We start from the raw sequence: 26,253 nt of genomic DNA on the forward strand, positions 1-26,253 counted from the left end.
TCCCTAGTACAAATAAGTTTATGCTTTCCCCCGAGATCACAACCTGTTCTCATTCCCAGGTTGTGAAATACCGACGTTTTGTCACGGCCCTTGGCGTCTCATACAGATGCATAAGGTATCTTTTATCGTCTGTATGTGACGCACCAGGCTTTCAATGGAGATCCAGCTTTGATCAACTTATAGGAGCCATAAAAAAAGTACCACCCCTAATTTGAGCATTCATGCTCTTGTTTTTGTTTGTTTCTACTTGTGTGAGAGTAGTTTCAATAGCTGCTCTACCTCTACCCTCTGCCTTTTGTTCAGAGGAGAACATACTAGAAAAGATGTGGGAAAACACACACGCATCATTTACTAGTTGATGGATCTAAATATTTGTAGCATCAAAGAGGTGGTGGCACACTCATAACTTCTATGGACAAAAGTTGCTGTTGACATTTCTGCAGATAAAGAATCCAAACAAAACCATCAACTTTTTAACAACTCTAAAAAATTATATTTTGTAGTGGTGGAGTAATCTGTAGTGTTTTTACACTCTTCTGATGTATGACATGATAGAGAACCAGTTATACAAAACTACACTATTTTCAGGACAGGATGCAATTTCATAATATTAAATAAATCTGAAATATAAACTGTTCATTAGTCATCAGCCTTATGATAGTTGTTTTGAGTGAGAGGCATGACTCACTTTTTCTCTCAATTGGGAAAACTCTGCTGCAATCATTATCGCCCTCTCCACCTACATGTATAAAATTAATAGCACGTGATTCCCTTAATAGGAGTGTGACTGGCCCAGTGAGAGTACCAATCCACACACAGATGAGGCAGATTGAAATAAATAATATACACCATAAAATGAAATGAAACCTCACCACTAAATAACCCCTGAAAAGCACTGAGCATTTGTGAGGTTCTCTTTTCAACAAACCTTATATCTGGGCCAATGTGGTATTTTATTTTTGTAAACCTGGTTTGGTAGCACAAGGAGTTTACTTGCAGCAGCTAATTTTTCCACCTTTTAGTTTTATAAGCTGAGTTGCTGTCAGTGACCCAGTGTCATTAGTTATTACACATATAATTGTAGCTCATGTGACTTGTCCATTACACGGTGCAAAAACAAGCGTTACACAGTTGACAGGATTTTACTTTATCTTCCTCCACTCTGGAGAGCTTGGAGACAGAATGATTGTATTGTAGAGGACACTCTTTTTACTGCACTTTCTGAATGAGTGGTGGCTGAGCTGCACCTGTCAGCTTTAAAAGTAAGTGTGTGTGAGTCTTTGTATCTGTTGGTGCACATGCATGAGTTTATATGTCTATCTGTGGCTGGCTGGGTTTGTTGTATATGGATGTGTATCTGGGTGGGTTTGTGTTTGTATGGCTGCGTGTTTACAAATGTATGCATAATTGTATTTGCATGCATGTGTGTTCCTACAGTATGTGAGCATCTGTTTCCCTGCATGTGTGTGTGTGTGTGTGTATATGAATATTTTTGCTGAATGAAGTCATTGTATCATCTGCTTCTTCCTGCTAATCCCTATTGTTGTTCGAAAAAACTGTGTCTGTGTGTGTCAGTCTGTGTTTAACCATGAGGAATTATTTTATGTTGAATGATTGCCATATAATTGTGTGTGCGTGCGTGTGTGTGTTTAGTAGGACTGATATAAAGCTGAGTGCTCTGCTGGTTTGCCTACGACTGTGTTTGTTTGTGTGTGTGCATGCAGCTGTCTGTGTTTCAGTCGTGGAATGCGACTGTAAATTAACCACTGTGTCCCCACTGCATGGTGCAGCAGCCCACATGCACACGCAAACACACACACACACACACACACACACACACACAATCCAACCCACATTCTCTTTATTCCTTCAGCCTTACAGAAAACACTTCTCATTCTCATTCGATTCACACACAAGTAGAGGCACGGGTCCAATTAGTTTAAATGACATGGCATCAGTGTCATCCAATTATTTTTGCATAAAAGATAAAACATGACAAAATGCCATTAAAAGACATCAGCCTGTGCCAGTTCAGTCAAGCAAACCTAGTATGGGCTTAAAATGAAGCACTCCCTCAAAAATACAAGGAGTTAAAATGAAGCATATGTTAATGCTTTGTCTATAGCTGCATATCTTAATATGTACAAACACTAGGGAAAACAATGTTAAATATAAACACATAGTGTAAAAAATTGAGGGTTTGTTTTTAAGTCTGCACTCACTAAACTGTGTTTCAATTGAGCAATAATCCTTCCTCTTAGCAAGTAGTTAAGTCTCATTTAGAAGCGTTGCAGTTGCATTTCAGTCATGACCGGCTTCATCATGTCAAAATGCTCTATTCTCTTGGCTCTTTAATGACTGTTTTTAATTGTATTTAAATGTCCATTTGTGGTGTGTTTCTTTTGCACTTTGTCACGAGGCTTTTGATATTTTGTGTGAAGCACTTTGAATTGGCTTGTTGCTGAAATGTGCTGTATAAATACATTTGCCTTGCCTTCTAAATCTTATTTTCTTCGCGAAGATGTGACAGTGTCTTGAAACAAAGCAGATTAGTGCTGATAATCTCCCCAAGTATCCAGAAAATGACACTTGTGTCTTAGAAAGTTTAAACCAGTGTGGTCTTAATTGTTACCAAGTAGCCTGTTTCACCTTACTGGCAGATGTATTTATAAATACAATGCTAGATTTAAGATCTTTTTTTAAACAGGATATTTTTGTGTGTATCTTTTCTATTTAATCAATTTCCTCATCCTCTCCCTTCCTCCTTGTCTTTTCTCTGTCTGTCTGTTAAAAGCCAGCAGAGGAGGGTGTGAGTCGACTACAGTCTGCAGTATTACCACTTGTCAATATTACGCCTTTTGGAAAATGGATTCCAAATAGAAATCTCCTCATGTTCAAGTGTGTGTCTGCCTCCTGCCCCCATTCTCATATCTCCTTCTCCACTCTCCTCATCTGACCTGCACTGTAACTTTAACTTTGGTACCATCTGTTGCAAGAAGTCTGGAGTTAAAAAGTTAATTGAACAGATCAAATTCTGTATGCATATACTAAGATGTCTGTTTTGCTGCATCTAAATTCAATTCAAATTAATTAATTTAGTGTCAGATGACTTAGAAGGAGGGAAATGCCCATTCAAACCTCCAGTGGAACTTTTTTAATAAACTTTTAAATATTATCACAACAACTTCCACTTCAGTCTTTCCAGATTTTAGGATTAATCACAATTATGCAAGTTCATTTGACAAAATGAAAAAGTTTATTCAAAGTTTAAGAATCAAATTTAAATTGAAATGGGCTTTATTGGCATGGGAAACAGACGTTTAGATTGCCAAAGCAAGTGTGAAATAAAACAAGTGTGTGTGTGTGTGTGTGTGTGTGTGTGAATGCGTGTGCTGTGTGAGTCTAGGTCACTTAGTGTCCCTCAGGTTGTGGGATGAGGTCATTGAGTTCTTTGAAATCCGAGATTACGGAGTTAAACTTGTTAAAGTAAATGTTTCTTATTTTATTGAATGTTGTATATTGTAGGAGGAAGGGCATCTCAGTCTCAACCTCACCTGTTGAACAGTGACCACAGTTTTGGTCGCCAGGATTTTTTGTGTTGTTTCGATTGCCAGTTTGTGGTCACTGAGCCTGTACTTGATTAGGATCTATCTCTGCTTTCTATCTCTGACAGTAGAGAGATATTCTGCCAATTATAATGTCTTTATAGGGCCAGATAACATTGTAATCTACTTTAGCTTTTAGTTTCTTCTTTCCAATGTTCCAAATAGGTTTCTAAACATTGCATTATAATTAAGTTTACTCTGATTGGTGTTTTGAAAGCAGTGTTGTTGTAAGACTGGTCAGAGTGTGTCTGAGAGGGGACAGTTAGTCTCAGCATCAACTGACATAGGGGACTCTTTTTCTCGGCTCAGCTCTTGGGTTTGGAGGGCTTTGGACTGGAGGATGTCAAGGGGGCTGGATTTAAGGTGATTAAAAAATTTGAATTCTCTCTTTTGAATGTTAATGTGGGTATCTGCCTGATTCTGCTCTACATGTATTTGTTGGTGTTTTTCTGTGTAAAATGGTTTAAATAGGCACCAAATTGCGTAGGTGCAATCAATGTAGTTTGGTTATCAGAATTATCAAAGATATTAATAAATAATAACTTTAATTAATAATAAAGTTCCTCAGGGGCGCCACCCTTAAAGATGATAAAATGATAGCCGATTGTCAGTATCATAAAATACACTAAACTATTAATTTGGAAACCTGATTAATAATTAAATTAATAACTATAACAATATATTAATGCTATTAATATTCCCATATCAATAGCTAAAGGTTGAAGGATTACAGAGTTCAACATAGAGGAGGTTGGCAGCATTCACACTTGTGCAACATTAAACAGACCAGCATGTATACTCACAAGCCTTAATTAAAAAAGAAAAAACTGAATTTGATGTGACTAAAGTACTAACTAAATAGGAGTGTGTGCGGGTCTTTGTAAAAGGGGGAGAAGGAGTATGTTTTTGTGTGTGTGTGTGTGTGTGTGAGGGTGCACATGTCTGGGTGCGCGCCAGAAGGAATGTACTCTCGGTTAGCGGTGCGCTAACCAGGAATCTTAAGACAAAGACAGGCTCTCGCGTTGCGCCGTAATCCGTTCTTGTCCTTTTATCGATGGGCCTGCTTCGAGCTTTTTCTTTTAATGCCTTCATTACCATGTTGAAACTCCCTGATGCTCTTATGGTTATAACAAGTGAATATCTTACCATTTTTTGTTTGGTGTGCATGTTTGTTAATTAAAGTGTGAAGGGTATATACATGGTCGGTGGTGCAGTGTTTTTGGGGGAAGCCGATTAGATTTTTACTCAAGAAGGAGTGTTCGTCAAGGAAATCTAGTATTCTGTTATTTAGAATACAACAGAATAATTTACCTAGACAATTGCTGACACAGATGTCACAGTAGTTACTAAATGAATTTGATTTATTGGTATGTCTTTATACAGATTTTCAAAATGTGCTCACCAGATGTCACTCTTTTGGATGGGTAGTGCTTGTGGTTGCTTTGTGTTGAAGTTGTTCCACATATCCCAGAATGAATTAATCAGAATTAATTTTGATTAATGGTGTTCTCAAAATGGGGGCTGGGTTGTTTGGTTGGCGATGTTTTTCATTTGCTGTTTTTCTCAGGTCTTTTCTGATGGTCTTACATTCTTGATCAAACCATTGTAAATTGTTTTAAAGCATCTTTCTATTCCCTGCACAATGAGCATGAACATTTAATCTTAGCTATATTTGCTAGCAACCATGGCTGCCTTATGGCATTAAATGTGCACTGTGGAGTTTTCTTGTAAGCGAACAAAAGTTATGTTTACATTCAGTGTTACTCACCAAAACACATTGTGTGTATCCTTGAGCTCTAACAAATGTGTATTTCCTTTGTCATAAAACATTTGCAAAGCCAATTTTTTAAGAAGTATTTCAAATCCTGCATTGTTTACATCCATGTTAACTTGTTAGCAGTCTTCTTCTTCCCTGCATTTATTGCCGCGTTGCACATCTTGGCAAGTTACCACCACCTGTAGGTCATGTGCATGTGCGTCCTCATGTGCATGCACAAAATAAAAACAAAACAGAAACCCACTCATAGAAAAGCAGCTCCATAGTGCTACTAGAGGTAATAAACTCCAAAGGGAACCTTTCAGTAGTGTAATGTGGTTTGTAAAGACAAGATGACGAGGTTTCAGAGATGAAAACAATTGCATTTGTGTTGGGGAAAAAAATATTTTTTATGTGACATCTTTGACCCCCTTGCTGCATTGAATATGCTGTTTCCTGGCTGTTCACACCAATTAAGTTTTGCCCACCATTTTTGAGTAAATATCATAGGTTTTGAATTATACTATATATTATTATATATTGGTTATATAATAAAATAGTATATAATTGCAACCATATGGGTGAACCAGAAAAAATCTAAACAGAACCAAAAACAATGCAAGTGTTTTTTGGGGGACTTTGGGAAGCTAGTTTAAAAAATCTGTCCACAGCTAAAATTCCACATTTTCCAATGCAAACCTCTTGACTCACATACCTAAGGCTCTCTTAACACGATCACCGGCAAAATCAGAGCAAAGCTGCTGAACATTGCAGGAGAAGTACCTCTGGCATTGCATGCCACTTAGATTTTACACTTCGCCCCTGTACAGCGTAAGTTCAGTCAGTTTCAACTCTGACCTTGTTGGTCGATGACCTTTTAAAAGCACTACCATTATAATGACAGCTGTTCATGAGGTAACATGAAAGCAACCCGTGATGAGCAAAAGGACGGAAAAGGTTTCATGGACCCTTGATTGTTGGGTTATTACTGTTCTTCTTCTCATAGGGAGGATAATTCCCAGGTCCTTTTTTGTGTTAAACAGAAAGACATATTCACAAATGGCCTTTGCTCGGCTGCAATAATGTAAATAGTGGTTCATCTAATGATTATTTTAGATAGTTAAAATGCCCATTACAATTTCCCAGTCTTAAAATGTCTTTTTTTTAATCTGACAAATGGTCAGTTTCTTAGTCATACAAAGTATATGAAAAATTACTGAAACAATATCAATATATATATTTTTAAAAGAATCAATGAATTGACTAATTGGTAAAACTAGGCAATACTCCTTGGGGTCAACACAGCCTATAAGGCTGCCTTCACATGATCAGCAATCTGAGAGGCATTCACTGTTAGGCTGGATGCAGACTGAGTCCTGGGAACCCAGCTCAAGGCTGAAGAAAAGCCAATACACATTTATTTTTAAATCAGACTCTCTGAGACTCTGAGATGATTTCTCTGAGACTCTGAGATGATTTCTTTCAAAGGTCGGTGGCAAACAAGGTTAAAGTTCAAATTACTTGACCTTTCAGCACTAGGTGTAAAATAGCTTGAACGTTTAGCATGAGGTGTAAAACCTGAGTGGTGTTACAATGCCCAAGGTACTGCTTTTGCAAGGTTTAGCGTCATCAGTGGTTTAAGCTGTGGCAAAGCGATCCATCCATCCATCCATTTTCTACCGCTTGGTCCCCGTTAGGGGGTCGCGGGTGACTAGCCTATGTGACTTCGGGCCTTAGGCAGGGCACACCCTGGACAGTGGCCAACTCGTCGCAGGGCGGGCAAAGCGATTATGCTGCTAATTATATGTATAAATCCAAACCTCTTTTATCAACAGGGTCATAAATGCAGGTGAAGGTACCAATTAGTTCAATTCCAGCTCATGTCCCCTACTCTCTCCATTGCACTTCATCTTCACATGCAATTCAAAAATGTTTTAAAAATGGAAAGGGTATGAATGTAAATGTTTATACTTTGCCTGTGGTTTGTACTGTTAGGCTGCCATTATATAAGCTTTGTGTACATACAGTTTATGTTTAGGCCAATGTGTTTAGGGCATGTGTCTGTGTGTTTTAGTAGTAAATAAGACAGATGCAGGACACACACACACATGCACATAGACAAACACACAGACTCAAGTGAGACCAGCAGGCATGGATGTGAGCTCCATGCTAAAGAAGTGGTGTGTATAAATTTGCCTAAGTGTTTGGCCAAGGTCTGTGGCTGTCTGTGCAATCGATGTGCCAACAGCAATAAATCAGTGCAGGATAGACCTGAACGCCTCTACAGCTTCATCTGATGTGGCAGTTGGCTTCAGGATGTCCCTGACACACACGCTCACATAAGTGAAGGCCTGGCTAATTCAAGGTTTTCTTGATAAGAACACACACACACAATTTAATAACCACACAATTATAACATGAATTGTCGGGTTGATTAGATTAGGATTGTGTGTACCAGCAGAAAGAAAGTTTGTATCCCATTAGGATATTCTGTCCCATTTTTCAGTGTTTTTTCTTTCTATCTTTGTACTTTATGTGTCACTTTTCTAACCAATTTCGTCATCCATAAACTCATCCATTTTTTCTTTTGATTTAATTCAGACATTAAAGCAACACTTTTAAATCAGGAAATCGTTTTTCAGTTCAGACGTCGTCTTCCCTCTCTCTCTCTTTCTCTTTCTTTCTCTTTCTTTCTCTTTGTCCCAGTTTAGTCAAACAGCTCCTAACATCATCATCAGCTCCACTGGCTACTAAAGCTATATGGTCACTGAGTCCATGTGTGCTGCTTGGTTTTGACTTATTCATAGAATTTGTAAAATACATCAGGGAAGGTGAGATGAAAATGCTGCTAAAATAGCCACCTTAACATGTCATTTAATATAGTAAGTGGATATTTAATTTCCTCTTCTTGTCTATTCAAGTGTGGGTTCTTGTGTTGATCTGTTGTACAAGTGCATGAGTGTGTGTGGGCAGGTCTGTTTTATGTCAATTATGCATATGAGTGCGTGTGTTTAGACGTGGTGAAGTCAGTAGGATCTGTGAGTGTGAGAGTGTGTAAAAATGCTTTTGACCACATACTGTATGTGTGTTGTATGTTCACATTTTGTATGTGTGTGTGTGTGTCTAAGATGCTAACAGTAGCTGTATTGTCCTGATGGGACAGGCAACAGCATCATCATCTGGGCCACTGTAATCATGGTTGGGCTGGAGATGAAAGACACTATTGACAAGAAGTAAAGTGTGTGTGTGTGTGTGAGAGAGAGATAGAGAGAGGGAGAGAGGAATGTAATGAAAGGGAGGAATGAGAAACAGCAGCAGAAATAAGAGACAAGAATAGTTTGCTGACCAAACTCCATTATGAAACAAGCCTTTGCCTTGTGCTCTGTATTTAGCCAAGCATAAACCAATGAACTAATGAAAATAAAGATGGATAGTACGTGGGTACATGGTTGGTATAAAACTGGACCAAATGATTTTTTTGAACTACAATTTTGTTTCTGTGCCAATGATAGATGATTGATTGTTTGACAGACTTAACATATTGTGGAAGATGATATCAGTAAATGTAAGGTCTTCTTCTCATGGTTGACCCATGGATGTATTGTGAGAATGTGTGCAAGATGAAAGTCACTCACCAGGTGCATACACCAAGAATGTTTTTCTCTGTCTGTATTACAGATATATCGTGTATAATTTCAATGTATGGGCACAATGTTGACCACCAGTTGACCATTAAATTGGCAGCAAGGCTGACTGGTGTTGCTCAACTAAATATGTATTAGTAGAGCTGTTACACAAAGAAGCAGCAGCTCTAAACTGGTTGCTTTTGGTCTCGTCAGCCATCTGACTCTTAGTCAGATAGCTGTGTACATTTTTTCATAACCAGGACATTAATCCACAAACTGATTAAAGAAAAACTTTTGCAACATTCTACCAGCAGTCTCTTGTTGCAGACAATATAAAGCACCAATAGCACTGCCTTTAGCCAAATGGATTAGCTCTCATATGGCATCGCAAGCATTTTGCGTAAAGTTAACTGAATTTCATTTTCTGTTCATCCCTTCCAGCATGCATTGCAGAACACATTGCTTTCTTTCAGAAAAAAATAATATGCAGATGGACTTGGTTTCTTGATGATGATGATAATAAAAGCAACAATGATGTTGATCACTGAGCATGTGGAGCAGCCATATTGCTTTTGCACTAGAACTTTCTAGACTTTGCCTATTGCCCAGTGCATCCAGTGATAGGGCTCCAGCCTCTAGTGACCCTGAACCTGCAAAAGCGGATATAGAAAATGGGTGAATCAATGGATGGAATGGAAAATAGATGGTCCATCTCCCTTCATTTTTGTCCTAACTTTTTTTTCTTAGTTTCCACTTATAGCAATCTTTCCCACCATCTGCACTGCCTTTATATTGAACTGGTATGATGCCAAATAGCTTTCACTTCTCCTCTCACTGTCTCTCCTGTTTTATCGTGTTGGACCAGTTCTCTCCCTCTCTCCCTCCCTTTTTTTTAGAAGCAGGGTGCCTGTATTTTTATGCTCTGTTGCTCTGTAGTAAATTTACTATAGGATTCTCCCTGCAGCCCTGCTTGTAATATATGGATGTTTACCTGGTATCACAATGCTGCACATCAGTGGCTCACCCTGTGTGTGATTTCGTACGTGTGTGTAGGTCTCCTTTTTTATGTGTGTTGTATGCACATACTGTTTGTAAGTACATCTACATGTTTTCTTACTGGCATACACTTGTGTCACAGGTTGGATTTTTGTGCGTTTTATGTGTATTCAAAGTGTGTATGTATTTTTGTGTGTGTATGAGCAATTTGTCTGCTGGATCCTTTAATACCTCTAGACAATCAATACACAGAGGAGCAATGTTGAGCCCTGTCTTCTTTTAAAAGATGCACTCCACAGAGTGGTGCGAGCCAAGAGTGGAGAAGTCAATAAAACAAAGCCGATAGTGCCCTCATTTGTTTTTTTGGACTTCAGCATCGAGGCCTCCAAGTCTGAGTCTGTGGGCGAATATTTAGTGTCTTGTCATTTTGATAAAAACAAATGAATCCTTTTTGTAAGATCTCTGGAAGTGCAAAACCCGAGTCCATGAATATATTGACATCTGTGTTTGCTAAGATTTTGCTTTGTTTCTCTTTCTCAGGGCTGGTGGCGGACGAGGCTGAGGATCAGGGGATGAGGTTATAAAAACAACAGCAGAGAAAGGAGGAAAAAAAGAGGAAATCAATTGCTTGGAAACTTTTCTTTTGTATCATCATACCCTGCAGTCCTAATAAGGCAGTGACTGACCCTGTAGAGGATTACACACTCAAAAATACACAACAATACCCACTCGCTCACACCTCCCCTCCCCTCACCGCCATGTCCTCCCACCTCAACCCACCTCTTCTCATCCTCCCCATCCTCTTCCTACTCCTCTCCCTGTCCATGCCCTCCACTACTTCCTCCTCCTCCTCCCTCCTTTCCTTCTCCCCACCGGAAGGAGGTCTCACACATTTGGTGGTCCATAACAAAACGGGCGAGGTCTACCTGGGCGCCATCAACTGGATCTACAAGCTGTCCAGCAACCTGACCAAGCTACGAAGCCATGTTACTGGCCCAGTCACAGACAACCCTCGCTGTTACCCTCCACCCGGTGTCCAGTCCTGCCCACACGAGCTGGTGCAGACCTCTAATGTCAATAAACTCCTGCTACTTGATGCTGCCCACAACCGCTTAATTGCCTGTGGGAGTACTTCCCAGGGAATATGCCAGTTCCTGCGTCTGGATGATTTGTTCAAGCTCGGTGAGCCCCACCACCGTAAAGAGCATTATCTATCCAGTGTTGCTGAGGCAGGCACCATGTCAGGTGTCGTGATCTCCCCGGATCTTTTTGGTGGAGGTGGGAAACTTTTTGTCGGCACTCCCATCGATGGAAAATCTGAGTACTTCCCAACGCTATCGAGCCGCAAGTTAATGTCCAACGAGGAGAACGCTGACATGTTCAGCTTCGTCTACCAGGATGAGTTTGTCTCCTCACAGCTTAAGATTCCCTCGGACACGCTCTCCAAGTTCCCGGCATTTGACATCTACTATATCTACGGTTTCAATAGCGAGCAGTTTGTGTATTATCTTACCTTACAGCTTGACACCCAGCTCACATCGCCAGATGCAAGCAGTGAACAATTCTTCACCTCTAAAATAGTCCGCCTATGTGTTGACGATCCTAAGTTCTACTCCTATGTTGAGTTCCCCATTGGCTGCACCAAGGATGGAGTGGAGTACCGCTTGGTTCAGGATGCTTATTTGGCCCGGCCGGGGACCCGTTTGGCACGTTCACTTGGTATTCAAGAGCATGAGGAGGTTCTGTTTACTGTATTTGCCCAGGGTCAGAAGAATAGAGCCAAGCCACCCAAGGAGTCGGCTTTGTGTCTGTTCACAATGAGACGGATAAAGGAGAAGATTAAAGAAAGGATTCAGTCGTGCTACAGAGGAGAGGGGAAACTCTCCCTGCCCTGGCTGCTCAACAAGGAGCTTGCCTGCATCAACTCTGTGAGTATGTGAGGCAATAGCTCCCAGAAGTATTTCTGTGATCATCAGTAGTCATGAAAATGATGTTATTCCTGATTGTTCTAGGAACTTTTGGTTTGTAGTTGTTTGTGCATGTTATTGTAATTGAAAACAAGTTCACATCACTTTAAGTTTCAAGTACAGTTTCTAGTACAGCTTGTCTTTACCTTAAAAAGCATTTTAGTTGTCATGTATTTAGAGTGTGTTCAAATTAAGCATGTCTGGGAAGGTTCTGTCCAGCTCTGAAGCATTTACTCCATTAATTCAGTTTGTTTGTCAAGGTAGGTGAGAAATTCACTGGTGTGTGTGTGTGTGTGTGTGTGTGTGTGTGTGTGTGTGTCTGGTCACCCACATGCATGCACATGTGTCACACACGCATATACGCACACACACAGCCCTGTATCTTCATGAATAATTCACCTGGTCTCACCTTCTGTTATTCAGTTGGCGCGCCATAAAACCTGCCATTAATCTCTGGACTACTCTCCACCTCTCTGTATCCATCTCCTCCTTCTCTCTATCCCATCTTCTCTGTCTATTCCATGTCTTTCACTCTAGCCCCATCTTTAATTTTGCTCACCCCATTCTCCCTCTGCTCTTTCTTTTTTTTCTTCCTTTTATTTGCTTTGCTTTTCTCTATTTCATTTCCCCAACTCCTCTGACCTATTTTCTTTGTCTTTAATTTTTAACCTTTAACCTCCCTTATTTATAAACTCTTGCTCCTTTTGCTCCTCTTCAGCTTCTTCCCTCTTGTCTCTCTTAAGCCTTTGCTCTTACACCATCTCTCTCTGCCCTCTCCTTGACTTTCCACTGAGTGATGAAGTATAGGGTGACTTAGTGTGTAAGCCAGCACCTGGATGTGATCTGAAAATACAATGTGGAGGGAACAGATGATGCAGTGAAAGAGGGGAGCAGAGTCGTGGGTTTTATGAGAGGAGGAGGGAAGGATTGGAAGAAAGGGGGGGATGTGGATAGAGGGCAGGGTTGAAGAAGAAAAGTAAAGGAGAAGGAAGGGAAGTTGTTAGAAAGAGTGGGAAGGGAGACAGAAAAGTATTGGGGTGAGGCAGGAAGAATGAATGAGAAAAGAGAGGAAAGAAACAAGAATATTTGAAAAAGGTAAGAAAGGCAGGGGAGGATAGCGAAAGGTGGAAAAAATAAGGTAAGACTGAACAGACAGAGGTAGAAAGAGGATGGGGATAAATAGAAGTGCTTTTAGCGTTGTTCTAGGGATGGCGATGTCAGTTGGTCGTTCCACCATTTTGGTCCAGATTGAAATATCTCAACAACTATTTGATGGATTGCCATGAAATTTTGTAAATGCATTTGTGGTTCCCAGGGGATGAAACCTAATGACTTTGATGATCCTCTGACTTTTCTTCTAGTACCACCATGAGAAGGACATTTGTGCTTTTGAGTGAAATGTCTTAACAACTACTGAATGGATTACGTTGAAATTTGGTACACACATTCATGTCCCCCTCAGCATGAATTTTAACACTGTTGGTGATCCTCTGACTTTCCATCGAGTGCCATCACCAGGTCAAAATTTTGTCAAATACTTTGGTATTGGACTTTTTGTGCAGTGCTAATTAGCAAGTATTAGCATGCTAAACACTCAAAACTGAGATTGCTGACATTATACCTGCTAATCAACAGCAATGATATGTGTCATTGTGTGCTTGCTAACATGCACACAATGACAATGATGCATGTAGACATGGCTGCAGTGTGGCTGTAGACTCTTAGTTGATAGATAGTTTACTGATAAATAGCTGATGATAGACACTATCAGCAGTATAGGTATCCTATAGGTATAGGAAAAACACTACTGAGAGGCAGAATTCCGACAAGCAAAAAGGTGGACATTTTTGTATCTTTGAGCCTCTGTTTGAGTCAATCTTCTCTCCCTATTTTCAGATTTAGTCAGCTAGTTTTACCATTTTATTAACTCTCCTTAAATCATGGGGGTAAAATGGACCGGTCTTTGTCCTTTTATCCGTTATACGTCATTACAGTGTATGCATTTTGTCAGACATCACTGGTCAACTTATGACAAGGCTTGGGGGAGTTAGAATATGCTAGCAGGTTCATTTTTGTGCTTTGACTGGCCATATGGCAGCTGTAGAAATCAACCATAAATGGATGATCACTCTAATCACTTGTCTACACTGACAATATGTATTTTGAATAACTGAATCACATTCAGCATGCTCTTGTTATATTTACAAATACAATTAAATTTTTAAAAGTGTCATGCAAGACAATCGGTCCCCATGTGGCCTTGTAGTAGAAAGTGTACTTTATATGCATGTGATTATGCTAATGAGCATACAGTTACATGATTGTCCTTTATGGCCATCTGTCGTTCTGCCTGCAATCGATCAAGGTCGTGTCAGCAGAGCTCGCTCTGGGACGTCATTGTAATGAATTTATCATCTCCTCGTACAGGCATGTTCAGAGCTGTGACAGCTCGTTGCCTCTGCACTAGTGTCATGTGAAAATTTTCACACTGGTTCATTTAAAGAGACAAGGTTGGGTCAGTCAGTCAACACTCACGACACCCCTCTTTACCTGGAAGCTATCAAACCTCATCATGGTGTACAGCACTTGAGAAAATAATGTTCTAAAAATGGCTCTATTAGAAGATCTATATACATTTTTTAGTATTGTAAAACATGTCAGCCTTTTCACCTTCATTACAAATTAATATACAATTCTCACATTTCTATGGTAGTGGATTATCATTGACCACTTGTATCGGGATTATAGCTACAAAAAGGAGGAGACTTTATGGTCACAATCCCATACCTGTTTATCAGTCTAAGTCCAATTATAATTTTAGGCTGAGGTAGTGTAATTCATATATAGGAGAGAAAGTAATTTGTATATCATCCATGATTTGAGTTGACATTCAGCACTCCTGTTTAAGCACAGTGTAAATTTAAGACCTGTAGACTGTAACTCATATGAAACCTAAAAAACGAAATAGCTACATGAATAATAGGAGGGAAATTTTATCCTGCATTTGTGCTACAATGTGCTGTCACATTTGAGAGGTAAGTTTGATTGGTTTGCATGCTTGCCTTGTGGTCAGTAATGGCAGAATGAACATATCGAATGAGGGAAAATGGATAGAAAAACTGTGATTGAGGTGAAATGCAGAGGAGAAATGGGATAATGCAAGAGGAATGGATGGAAATATGGGCAGACGGATGGATAGTGGTCCAAGAAAACGTTCCCTCATTCATGATCTGTAAGGCCTGCTTAACATCCCGCATGAAAGTGGTTATTAACCCTAAGAACCCGATTGATGCAGTCTGTCAAACATTGCACTTCTTATCAGAGTCATAACTTCAGAATACACATCAGGATCAGCGTGACATAATTGTGATAGAAGTGATATAAATAAGGTGCTCCTTACAACTTCAGATCTTGCCTCGATACCATCGAACTTAGACATTTTCTTCAGTATCAAAAGTTATACAGGTGATTGTTATCTGAACATCCAAGCGTACAGTACAAACAGGAACTGCTAGCCAATGTAGCATGACTTTTCATGGTGTAGATTCGCCAAAATGTAAATAAATGCAGGCTACAAAATGGGGCTCAGGTGTAGCCCACAACCTGTAAATGAAGAGAGTGAAAACCCAAGAAGAACAGCCTTGGATTAATCCACGTAAATTTAGCTGGATTTATAGCCAACTTCCCTCTTCAATGCCAAAATGCATATCTCTGCACAGTTACACTAATTCATTCAAAATGGACAAACATCTGTCTTCGCTATTCTCCATCTTCATCATGATAATTTTTTTCACGTGCCTGCTGTAGGACAGTTTGCGAAACTTCCCTTGTTGGACAGATTTATATATAGTAGTTGACACTTTGTTGTTAATGAGGCGAAATGCACCTGTGACCCCCTCTAAAGCTGACTTGCCACAAAAGGTTTTTCTTAAATGTACTTATGAAGGTAACAAAAAACAACGCATTGTGCTCAACCAAAGACAAAAAGAGAGTTGGGTTGTGGATAAAGGCACCTTTAGACTGTGCGACAACAATGAAGTGTATTTCATGTCACACTGTGCGAGCGAGATGGATCTAATAAAATCTCTCCAATCTGTGTCAGAATGTACAATATCAATTTGAGGCACAGTGCTCCTTTCAGATGCAATGGATGCATGGTGAATCATAGTGCTACGATGTAAATAGAAAGAGTGCATAAAAGCAGAGGCACAGTGCTCCTTTGCATCGTTGTCCTCTTTGCACACAACCTTGGTTTTTGTTTCGCCTCCATTGTTTTGGTTTGTCTGTGTCAGCGTGTGTTTTTTTCTCTTAACTTCATTAAAAAAAATAGCACTTACCAACTGTCACTTCTGGTCAGTGTCTTCTGCGTTGTTTCATGTCATACAGTCTTCTGATTGGTTTTTTGATTGAAGATCAAGATTTTACCACGTGTCAACTTTCGGCTCAGACAACCAAAAATCGCACAGTGTAAAGGGGACTTAAGTATAGTTGATGTCCAGCAAGTACAACCGACACATCAAAATCAATAAGAATATTAATATCAGACTTAACGTCAGACCTAGATGCTGGACTTGTTGCTGATTAGTTGTTTTTTTTTTTTTTTGGCCTGTTTAAGCATGTTGCTGTTCACTTGTGTCTTTGAAGTCACAGGTCACAATCATTCACAATTCTGAAAGATTTGTTACACATTAGTGTTTGACACATGATGCACAATAGCAAACATGCTAAATACAAACATTCAAACCCAGTAAGGTTTAAAAGGAAAACTAATTTTTTGCGCATTTTCCTTGTTATGATTGGTGGTTGTGCTCACTCATGGCTTTTTTGTGTGAAAGCAAAATGTGCACGTGTAGCTTTTCTCGTCTTTTCTCTCTTGTCTTGTCTTTTGTCTCTTTAACAAAACCCCTTAGTAGATCTTACATTCTGATTACTCGGCATGCGTAGTGACACACAAGCCCAACACTGGATTTATGTGTCTGTGAGTTGTCCCAAGTCCTTTTGAGTTTGGGTGAGCATTTTCTCTCTCAGGTCCACTCCATGATGGGTGTGTCTCAAACCTCAGGTCTCTCCCTGTCCATCTTTATGTCCACTCATTATCAGGAAGAGGCCAGTATTGGTCTTCTGGGAGTTAGTGTGGGTGACCTTCGCTGGTTGTGGGCTGCTGTCCAGTTCTACATCTCTGCATGCAGGCTGACCCAGCAAAGCTACAGCCTCAGCATGGCTAATGAGAGACAGACAGAGGGAGGGAGATACTATCGTCTCTGTGTATGTGTGTGTATTTAGTACTCACTTTATCTCCTTTTTTCTGAGTTCTCATTTGTGTGTGTGAGCGTGCGTGCCCACCTCTTATCCTGGCCCCAAAGAAGAGGGACAAAACAACAGTGAAAACAAACAGAACGGAAAATGGGCTGATAATAAGAAGTGTGTGTGCATGTGCATTGTCTGCAGATCCGCAAGATGGACATCAGAGGGAAATTTGCCTGCATAACAGAGCGCAAGAAGACTCTTCTATTGTCATTGCCCCTCTCTCTCTCTCTCTCTCTCTCTCTCTCTCTGAATCTTCCTCCCTCTGCCATCTCTCTCTCTCGCTCACTCTGTCTCTATTTTTCTCTGAGCATAATAGTGTTTATTAATATTTATCAGTGTTGATCACTGCTGGCCAGGATTATAGTCTATTTCTGTGGCATTTTGTATTCTGTCTTCCAGGCGGCTGTTGACTAGTGTGTGTGTGTGTGTGTGTGCGCGCGTGTGTGTGTTTGTATGTGTATTTGTATCCGTTCACCGCTTCATTCTCTCTCTATCTCCCTTGTATCTTCAGTCTCATTACTGTTAGCTTGTGCCTCAGTGGATGGATCACCCACATTGCATCATTCTTTGGGCATGTTGGATGGGGAATATCAAGAATCTAATGGCTGCGCTTACATCATACACAATAATATTTCCTTAATATTTGTTATAGCAAAGTTATCTGTTCATGAAGTGACTGGTTTGCAGTGATCTAGATAACCTCTTATCCTAGCTAGTAGAAACTATTACTAGGGATATTGACTGGGATATTCCCATAATATCTGCAATACTGACTGTGTTTGTAAGTCCAAGCTCAGTCTTGTAGAATCATGGGTATTTTATAAAGTGGCAACAAGTCGGAGAAGCTATTTCAGGCATTTAGGATGCCAAAAGTAAACGTCCCATCCCATTCAGCAAAGACAATGTTTGGTGACTTGCAGTAGGAGCACTTCCAGTTGGTTTGGATGAGCAACTGTTTTGACTCATCAGTGCAAACGATGAGCAACTATTTTAGTAAATAGCTGGTTCTTTGAAAAAAATGTCAAAGTACAAACCTGTGTACATAAGAGAGTAAGGAAAGAACTCTAAAGGAGCATTTCTGTAATAAAAAATAAAATAAAAAGTCGAATCACCAAGCTTAAACTTCTGTTAACAGTGAGCTGAAGCTAAAGACTACACTTTGTAGAAGCCTCATAATACACTCCGTAGTTTAAATGAGCTATTTTTCAGAATCTTGGCTAATTTTGGATACATTTAGCAAATATGGTGCAGTGTTTGTTGCCTATTGCAATGACCAAATTTTCTCTCTGATTCACGCCTCACAATCGGCGGAGAATTAAGGGTGGTGTAGTATGCAGTAATTTGCTATGACAAACAAGAAAAAATACATGGTTTCTCAGAAATCAAGTTAAAATAATGAAAATTACGGCTGTAGTGTTAAAATTAATTGTATAATTAATATATTTTTGGCCAGGGAACAAGCTATACATGCAACACTGACATATTTTTTAATTGGAATATGAACCAGTATCCACTATTTGTGCCTCTGCAAGAATGGAGACTGATAAGCTTACAAAATAAGAGATACTTAAGCTCTGGCTCAGGAGTCAACACGTATCAGGTAACAGGTGAAACAACTTTGAAAACAGATGGCGTTATCTCATGCCACAGGTAGAATTTATCCCTTGGTTTAAAGAACTCCAATTTTTATGAATCAATGGGAAACTAAGGGACTTGTTAAGTTTTTCTTTGGCAGTGCAGTGATAAATACATATAGCGCCATGGTGAATTTCTGTCAAATGCTGTCTAGAATGCAGCCCATTGTGGGAAACACTTTCTGATGAGGGGCAGTTTTCACACCTGCCTCTTGAGACATTTTGATGCATGACACAGCAAAATATGACATACATCTAGGCATTTTAATGACTTCAGCTGTAACACTTCCCCATATGTTTTTTGTCTTGTGATTTTTCCGCCTCAGGCTTTATCATGTGGTGCCCACCATGCTGTGAAATCTTCCTGATTTATAGTGAATTCTCAATAGGGGAATTTCTCAGATCCAACTACAGTATGAATGGGGCCTCTGAACTAAATTTACTGCACAGTGGTGTTCATTGTTATTTATCATAGCACATGACAAAATGGATTAATGGCTGCTATAGGCTCATGAGAGTGTCAGCTTGTTATGCATTTGGAGTATTTTGGAGCTTGTGGCTGCTTAGTCTTAAAGCTGTATGAGTTGGACCTGAAGGGACCTTTTTTCTCAGAAACTCACCAGTAGTCTGAAAGTGATTTTCGAGTTGACACTGAGCAGAAATATCAACAGTGATCCTGCAGTTTTAGAACCTCAGTATTAGTGTCACATTTTGAAATTAACAGCTCTCATCTGTCAAGAAAGGCTGGAGTTAGACTTGGTTAAGTGGTGCAACAATTCACTGAACCCTAGGCTTTGCCCCTCTCTGTGTCAAATATCATTCAGTTCACCAAACAATCTGCTCAAGAGGGAACAGAACGCACTTAAAGTCAAATTCATATATTCTATAGCTGTTTAACTATGGGCCAAAAAGCCAATGACTTCTCTTTACACAAACCTGTGCTGGTTGTCCAGGACACAACACTCTGCAGCTCACTCACAAACTGCTGACCTGCAGCATCTAATGAAGAGTGTAATTATTTGTTGATGGGCATTTATGCTGTGTTTGTATATGTGTGTGGTATTATGACAGACATGAATGTATGCATGTGTGTTTGTGCAAACACATGCCTTCATTAATGTGTATTTGTTTCTTTAATTATTCACATACTGTATGTGTGAATGTGTGAATGCAGGGGTGCACATATTTGTAACTGTGTATGTGTGTCCCAGCTGTGTTTGGGTTTTCCTGCTAGCTGCTCACCAGGCACTGTGAGACAAGATATAGCTTAAAGATCTCTTTTGGCTTCATATTTTTTTGTGGGTGTGGAGAGCATGCACACGACAGTAAACAGCAAATATTTAAAAGAATGCAAAGTATACATTTACATATAACTTAAATACTAAGTGAGCTCCTTGAAATTTAACAACAGATCTAAAAATTATCTTTACGTCCAGTGATTTAATTTTTCCTTTATGTATCTTAAACATGACTTTCCAGTACTATCAATGTCCCTTAAATATTTGGCTGAAGTTGCATTGTTGCTGAGCAAAATGGGACGTGTTTACATACAAAATATATATATCAATTTTGTGAGCCAGACAAAAAAAATAGCCCTATAGTCACTAATTCTGTTAAATTGTGCATAACATGTCACTGTATTTCACCCTCCTTTGTGTCAGTCTGTGCCTACCACTTTCACCACACAGCAGTATAGTACAATATTTTACCGGCTCCCATACTTGGGTGAATCCCTTTAGTGGTCTGTAATAATTGGATTATAGTTGTCAGGGAAGACTTTAGTTCAGATTATGCAGATTATAGTCTGCGGTACTCCGATGGACAGCCCGGTTTAAAGAGCATCATCTGGCTTGTGTCACATAGAAAGAGCATTTTGGCAAATGTGCAGATGTGATGTTTGCCTACATTTGGTAAATCTAGGCCAAAAGTACCAGATGTGTCATAGCAGGCTGAGGTGGCCAAAACACAGCAGAGTACAGTAAAGAAAGAATCAGCATTCGATTGGGATTATTTTGGCCGATGCAGATCCATTAAAATATGCATGGATAGGGCCCTGTACCAATCCTAGGATTATAATATCTATCAAAACCTCTAGCGATCTATCTAGTAATATATGTAGAAATGTAGACAAACACGTATATACATTTTAAAATATATTATTATTACTTTAAGATATAATTGCATGTAAATGATCTGAACCAGATTGAGGCTAATAAAATATAAAATTAGATGAGACTAAATATCAATGGCGAAATTACAGGGTGAAAAACATATTACGAGCTTGGAATTACAATTTTGTATCCAACTCAAATGCAGCTGAGTTATGGAACTTAAAGTTTTGATATACCAGTTGGCAAAACTGTCATGTGCTTTCATTTTTTATGTTTAACCACAAAAGATAAAAATATCAATTAGCATAAATTGACATTTAAGGACTGTGGCTATATGGAATCCTCAATTTAAATTAGGATAAGTCATTCAGAACCTCACAATTTCACTTTGAATTACACTACAGACACTACAAATGTAAAGATGAAAATACACATTTACAGCAGGCAAAATGTTCAAAGTGTGCATTACTGCTGTCAACAAATGTCTGCTGTGCCAGAAAAGTGACACGCCAGACTGGAGCTTTCCATGTGGAATTAGCTCAGCTGATGACCGAGGCTATCTGGGGTAAAGCGAGCTGCTGTCCAACTGTGGCACATTAACCTATATGGCCAGCTGACACTGGAGCATTGGAGCCAAGCCCTCACTTCACACAGAGCTCTGTCCCTGTCTCTACGGGATTCCTCTACTTTGTACGTTTTGTTTTTCTGCACACCTTCATGAAATTATGACCCAGAAAAGTTTCCCACTGGGATTCAGTCTTGACAAACACAGAGACTGGAAGGGATTGTAAATCTGCTCCACCTTGTTTTTGAATTCACTAGTGTGGCACTGAAGGCAACAGGCTGGCATTCATGATTCAGCCTCCTCGTTTAAACTCTGTGATTAAACCAATTATCCCAAAAGAGTGTTTCAAGGTGTTTCAAAGTATATTGAGTGTGACAAATATTGGAACTGATGAGGCTTCCTGCATGCACCGATCACTGTGTTGAATGCTGGAGGAAGGAAGAGGGGATGACTTTAGAGAGGAAGTTAACTGTGAAATAATGTGATAATTGGACAGATAATTTCATATTTTATCTTTTTTTTTTACTTACTTGTGTTGTGCAGATGCAGTTATTCAGGGGAGTAGAGGAGAGGGAAAGAAATAAAAGTGAGAAAAAGTATAAAAGTTGGAAATTGTGGGAATAAAGATGGACTTACAAACTTATCAAAAATAAACAAACAAAATTTTCCACCGGTATTGTGATCTCTAAATATTTTCACACACATACATGTTCACACTTCATGGTTGCAGGTCAGGCAAGTTTTGTATGTTTTTCATTTAAAATGTTTCAGCTCCTCGCATTGGCACATCTGTTTTCAATCATAGAGGGGGAGTGAAGGAAATAGAGAAAAAGAAAGAGAGATTAAAAAAATAAGGCAAAAGAATGGAGGAATCAAAGAATGAAACGTATGGGTAGAGAATGACGAAACCAACAGAGCAAGGAAACTGGGTGGAATAAATCTAGCTGCATCTCTTGGCATCCCAGCTATTCCTCTGTCTCTGACCTATGAGACTGAAGTCTCTCTCTTTTGCCTGCAGCTTTTTGTTCCACCAGAGCACATCTTCACCTCTCCCTCCATATCATACTTAATACTCCTCATTTCACCCAAGCCAAAACAACAGATGCTGAAATGTCGAAGTAAAAAACATTTACCCCCCAAAAAGCATCAGGCCAATGATGCCTTGTTCGGTATTTCCAAAAAGGACAAGGCAGTTCCATCTCATGCCAATGATTAAGAAAACATTTTTGAAGTCATAGCGTAACATTTTTTATTCTGTTGTTCTCATGGTAATGCAAAAGCCAATTCATAATACATTCATAGTACACATCTGCTTTAAAGCAGTCCATGATACTTAAAATGAAATTTCCTTCTATGTTCCTCATCCTCTGATCTAAAAACAAGCAACTTTTGTAAATGTTCTGTTAATACTCTGATTTTTGCCCTGTGCATATCTAATAATTTCTATAATTCAACTAAATATAAGTTTCAATAGTCCTGCATTTATATCTGATGGTGTGCTCTCTTAAATCCACTTTATGAATAATTCTTACTGCTCTTTTCTGTAATATAAATAATGGCTTTGTGTTGCTCATGTACGTGTTGCCCCACAATTCCACACTGGTGCAATGCGATTTCTGTACTGTTCCCTCATTTTGCCATATTTTATCTACTAACACATACTTTAAAGGGATAGTTCAGGTATTTTGAAGTGGAGTTGTATGAGGTACTTACCCATAGTCAGTGTATTACCTACAGTAGATTGCAAACAGCATCTTATTAAGAAAATGTTATTATATGCAGGAGTCTTTGAACCTACTGTACAGAACTGGCTGTTTTGGGTAAAAATGTGTCCATTAAAAAATTATAAAAAAATAAGCATAAGATTAAAAACATGCACTGCAGGTCCAAAAAGCAAGGTTGAAAATAAAACCAAGCAAACCTGGTGAAAAAGAAATCCATCTCCTGACCTATACACACATGCACATGTTACTTTTACCCCACCATTTATGAGAACATGAGTTTGTTTGTTGGATAATCCACTGTGGTTTGTCAATGCCGAAAAACAAAATGGTTGAGCTTGACAAAATGTTTTATACACACAGTACATTCAATGTGATACACAGATGTTTTCATGGACACAACCCATCCTGTATTCCTGTTTGTATCTTTGACAAGAACTGTTACCTTAACAAGTGGATTGGAAGTCTTTTAGACTACAGCAGTAAGTTCTCTGTTACAAATTTCAATCCAAGGGTAGTTTTGCCAATTTACTCAGTGAGATAAATCAAGTCTCTGATGGGCTTGAACTAGTGAAGTAAAGTCAGGTGTAATTCCTGATGTTGCTATATGCAGCACAGCTGACATGATCATCACTGAGAGAAGACCTGCGTCTTGCCTTGTTGAATTTCATTACTGAGATTGTCTCTTCACATATGTATGCTGAACCAAATAGCACCAGCATCCTCTGAGCTAGACTCCTTATGTGTTGGAAATTCTCCTCTTTGAGAGATGAGTAAAATGTCAGGGCACTGATTTGAAGTGCTGTGCCAGCAGTGCATCACACTGCAAGTCTATGAGTTCAAGTTGTACATCACTGGGGGCACAATCCACTTCACATGTAAAAGGAGAGGAGATTGTGAGCATTTCAGGTTCCACTGCTTTGAAGTCTTTAAATTGCCTTGAAAACTAACCATGCAGCGCCTGCAACATGGCTGCATATCTGTTGAGTTGATCAGCAGATGGAGTCTTTTCTTTTAGTGCGGGAAGGTGTGTGAGTGTGTTGCTCTCCACTTGTCGAGAGACGAGCAGCAGCTTCTTCATGAAGGCCTTGTCTAGGCTGTGCATCTCATGTGCAAAGAGACCCTTTCCTTTGAATTCAGTACATTCATGAGGGCAGTTAAATCAACGGCCAAACGCCAAAGCAGCCAACCGGGGATGTTCTTTTCTCTCATCTGACAAACTCCTGAATCTCTGATTTCAGGTTCAGAGTGCTTAAAAGAATACTCTTAAGCACTTGTGGTAGCCCAGATCAGCTTGTGCAGTCTCATGCTCCTCTAACAGCACAACAAATTGCCTGTGATTTAATGCTCTTGCCCTAATGAAATTTACAACTTTTGTAATAACATCAACTACATGGATTATTTTCAGTACCAGCTTGCTTAGCACTTTATCTTGCATCCCCTTCAAAAGGACAGTTAGGACACCCATCAGTTGTTAACACTGACTAACTTTTCCCACTGCATTACCGGTTGTTGTCCCGTTCACTGATTGCATGGAAGCCAGTTCCTCCATAGTTTCAAGGTCTTTGGTTATTCCTTTTATGAAGATCAGTAGCTGGGCTGTGTCATGCACATCACAGCTCTCACCCAGGGCCGAGGAGAAGTAGGGTTAGGGTTAGAGAAGTTGAAATTGTCTGTCTTGCTTTTCCTAAGACTCTGTCGTCTCAGGGCAGAATATTGCCACGGAGTCCACCAGTCACTCTTTAATAAATTCCCCATCAGAAAATGGCTTGCTCCTTTTGGCAATTTTGTGAGCTAATACTTAACTGTTTTTTACATTTTCTTCCTTCATTGCATGAAGCTTTGTAAAAAAAGTCCTTCCTGCTTTTATAGCTTAGCTAGCAATCCCTTGGCTGCCTTCACCTTCTGAAAGGTTTCTGTATTTTTCCACGTGTTTTGTTTTAAAGTGACGGCTCAAGTTGTAGTCTTTGAATACAGCCAAATATTCATTGCAAACTAAGAACACAGCTTTACCGCCAACCTCAGTGAAAAAATACTGTAGTCCTAGACTTATTAAACACTCTACATTTGGCATCCAACTTAACTGTATCTTTGTCGCGTTGTGTCTGAAAGGGCCTTTACGCTTTTCAGTGCTCATTTGCAGCAGGTACCTCCATTCGCTGCATTGCACGAACAAAATGAAAATACCTTCACACAACCTGACGTGCCTCAGCCGCCTCAGCAGATAACGCTATGACTTCAAACATCACTCACGTCAATGTCATCTGACAGGAATAAGCACATTTACGACACATAAGCTTTTCAAAATAAAAGTCAATGTAGGGCCTTTCATTTTTTTTTTTTTTTTAGCTTCATAAGTAAAATGATGCGGTTTGTCTTAGACCTCCCGGGACAGGCAGAACCATCATGATGGCCGGTTTTGGCCCGTGGGCCGTATAATGCCTTGGTCTGATCTATAGTGTCTTTTTTTAAATCAATTAATACCCCTATTGTGTATTTTTTTACTTTCTATTGCTGTTGTAACTTTGTCCATTATTTTCATTATTGCTAAAGCTGTAGCTCGATCGCTGTAGATCGATTAGTCTGACAGCTGAAACTGACTCTCACTCAACAATTTATTTATTATATTACAATTTATTCTTTTCAGTAAAAGTATCAAACTTTTGTACAAACAGTTTTTCATGCACTTTGGAAAATTGTGAAATCAAGGACACTGGTCTGTAGTTAGTAAAGCTTTGTTTATCTCCCTTTTTAAAAAGTGGAATAGCCTTTGCTATTTTCATTCTGTCTGGAAAAATACCTGTATGAAAAGAGAGACTGAAAACATAGCTTAGAGGTTTGATTATACAGTCAATAGTCTTTTTCACTATAATCATGTCGACCCCATCACTATCAGTTGATATCTTATTTTTGGATTTTGCTATGGTGGATATAATTTCAATTTCACTCACCTCTCCAAGAAACA

The 26,253-nt window shown here is 39.4% G+C and overlaps 1 protein-coding gene across 12 annotated transcripts in view; it reads left to right on the top strand.

Moving 5' to 3' along the window:
• The window catches only part of LOC122882838 (plexin-A1-like), a 325,344-nt gene that overhangs the window by 30,744 nt on the left and 268,347 nt on the right, over positions 1-26,253 (top strand). For all 12 annotated transcript variants that reach the window (XR_006379472.1, XR_006379471.1, XM_044210661.1 and 9 more), the window contains one exon: positions 10,524-11,911. Coding sequence is in view for 10 of the 12 variants with exons in the window: in XM_044210661.1 (XP_044066596.1) it covers positions 10,742-11,911 (1,170 nt within the window). In the remaining 2 variants the exon portion in view is untranslated. The remainder of the gene's footprint in view (positions 1-10,523; positions 11,912-26,253) is intronic.

The sequence above is a fragment of the Siniperca chuatsi genome, linkage group LG10, assembly GCF_020085105.1.
Source record: "Siniperca chuatsi isolate FFG_IHB_CAS linkage group LG10, ASM2008510v1, whole genome shotgun sequence".
Taxonomy (NCBI): domain Eukaryota; kingdom Metazoa; phylum Chordata; class Actinopteri; order Centrarchiformes; family Sinipercidae; genus Siniperca; species Siniperca chuatsi.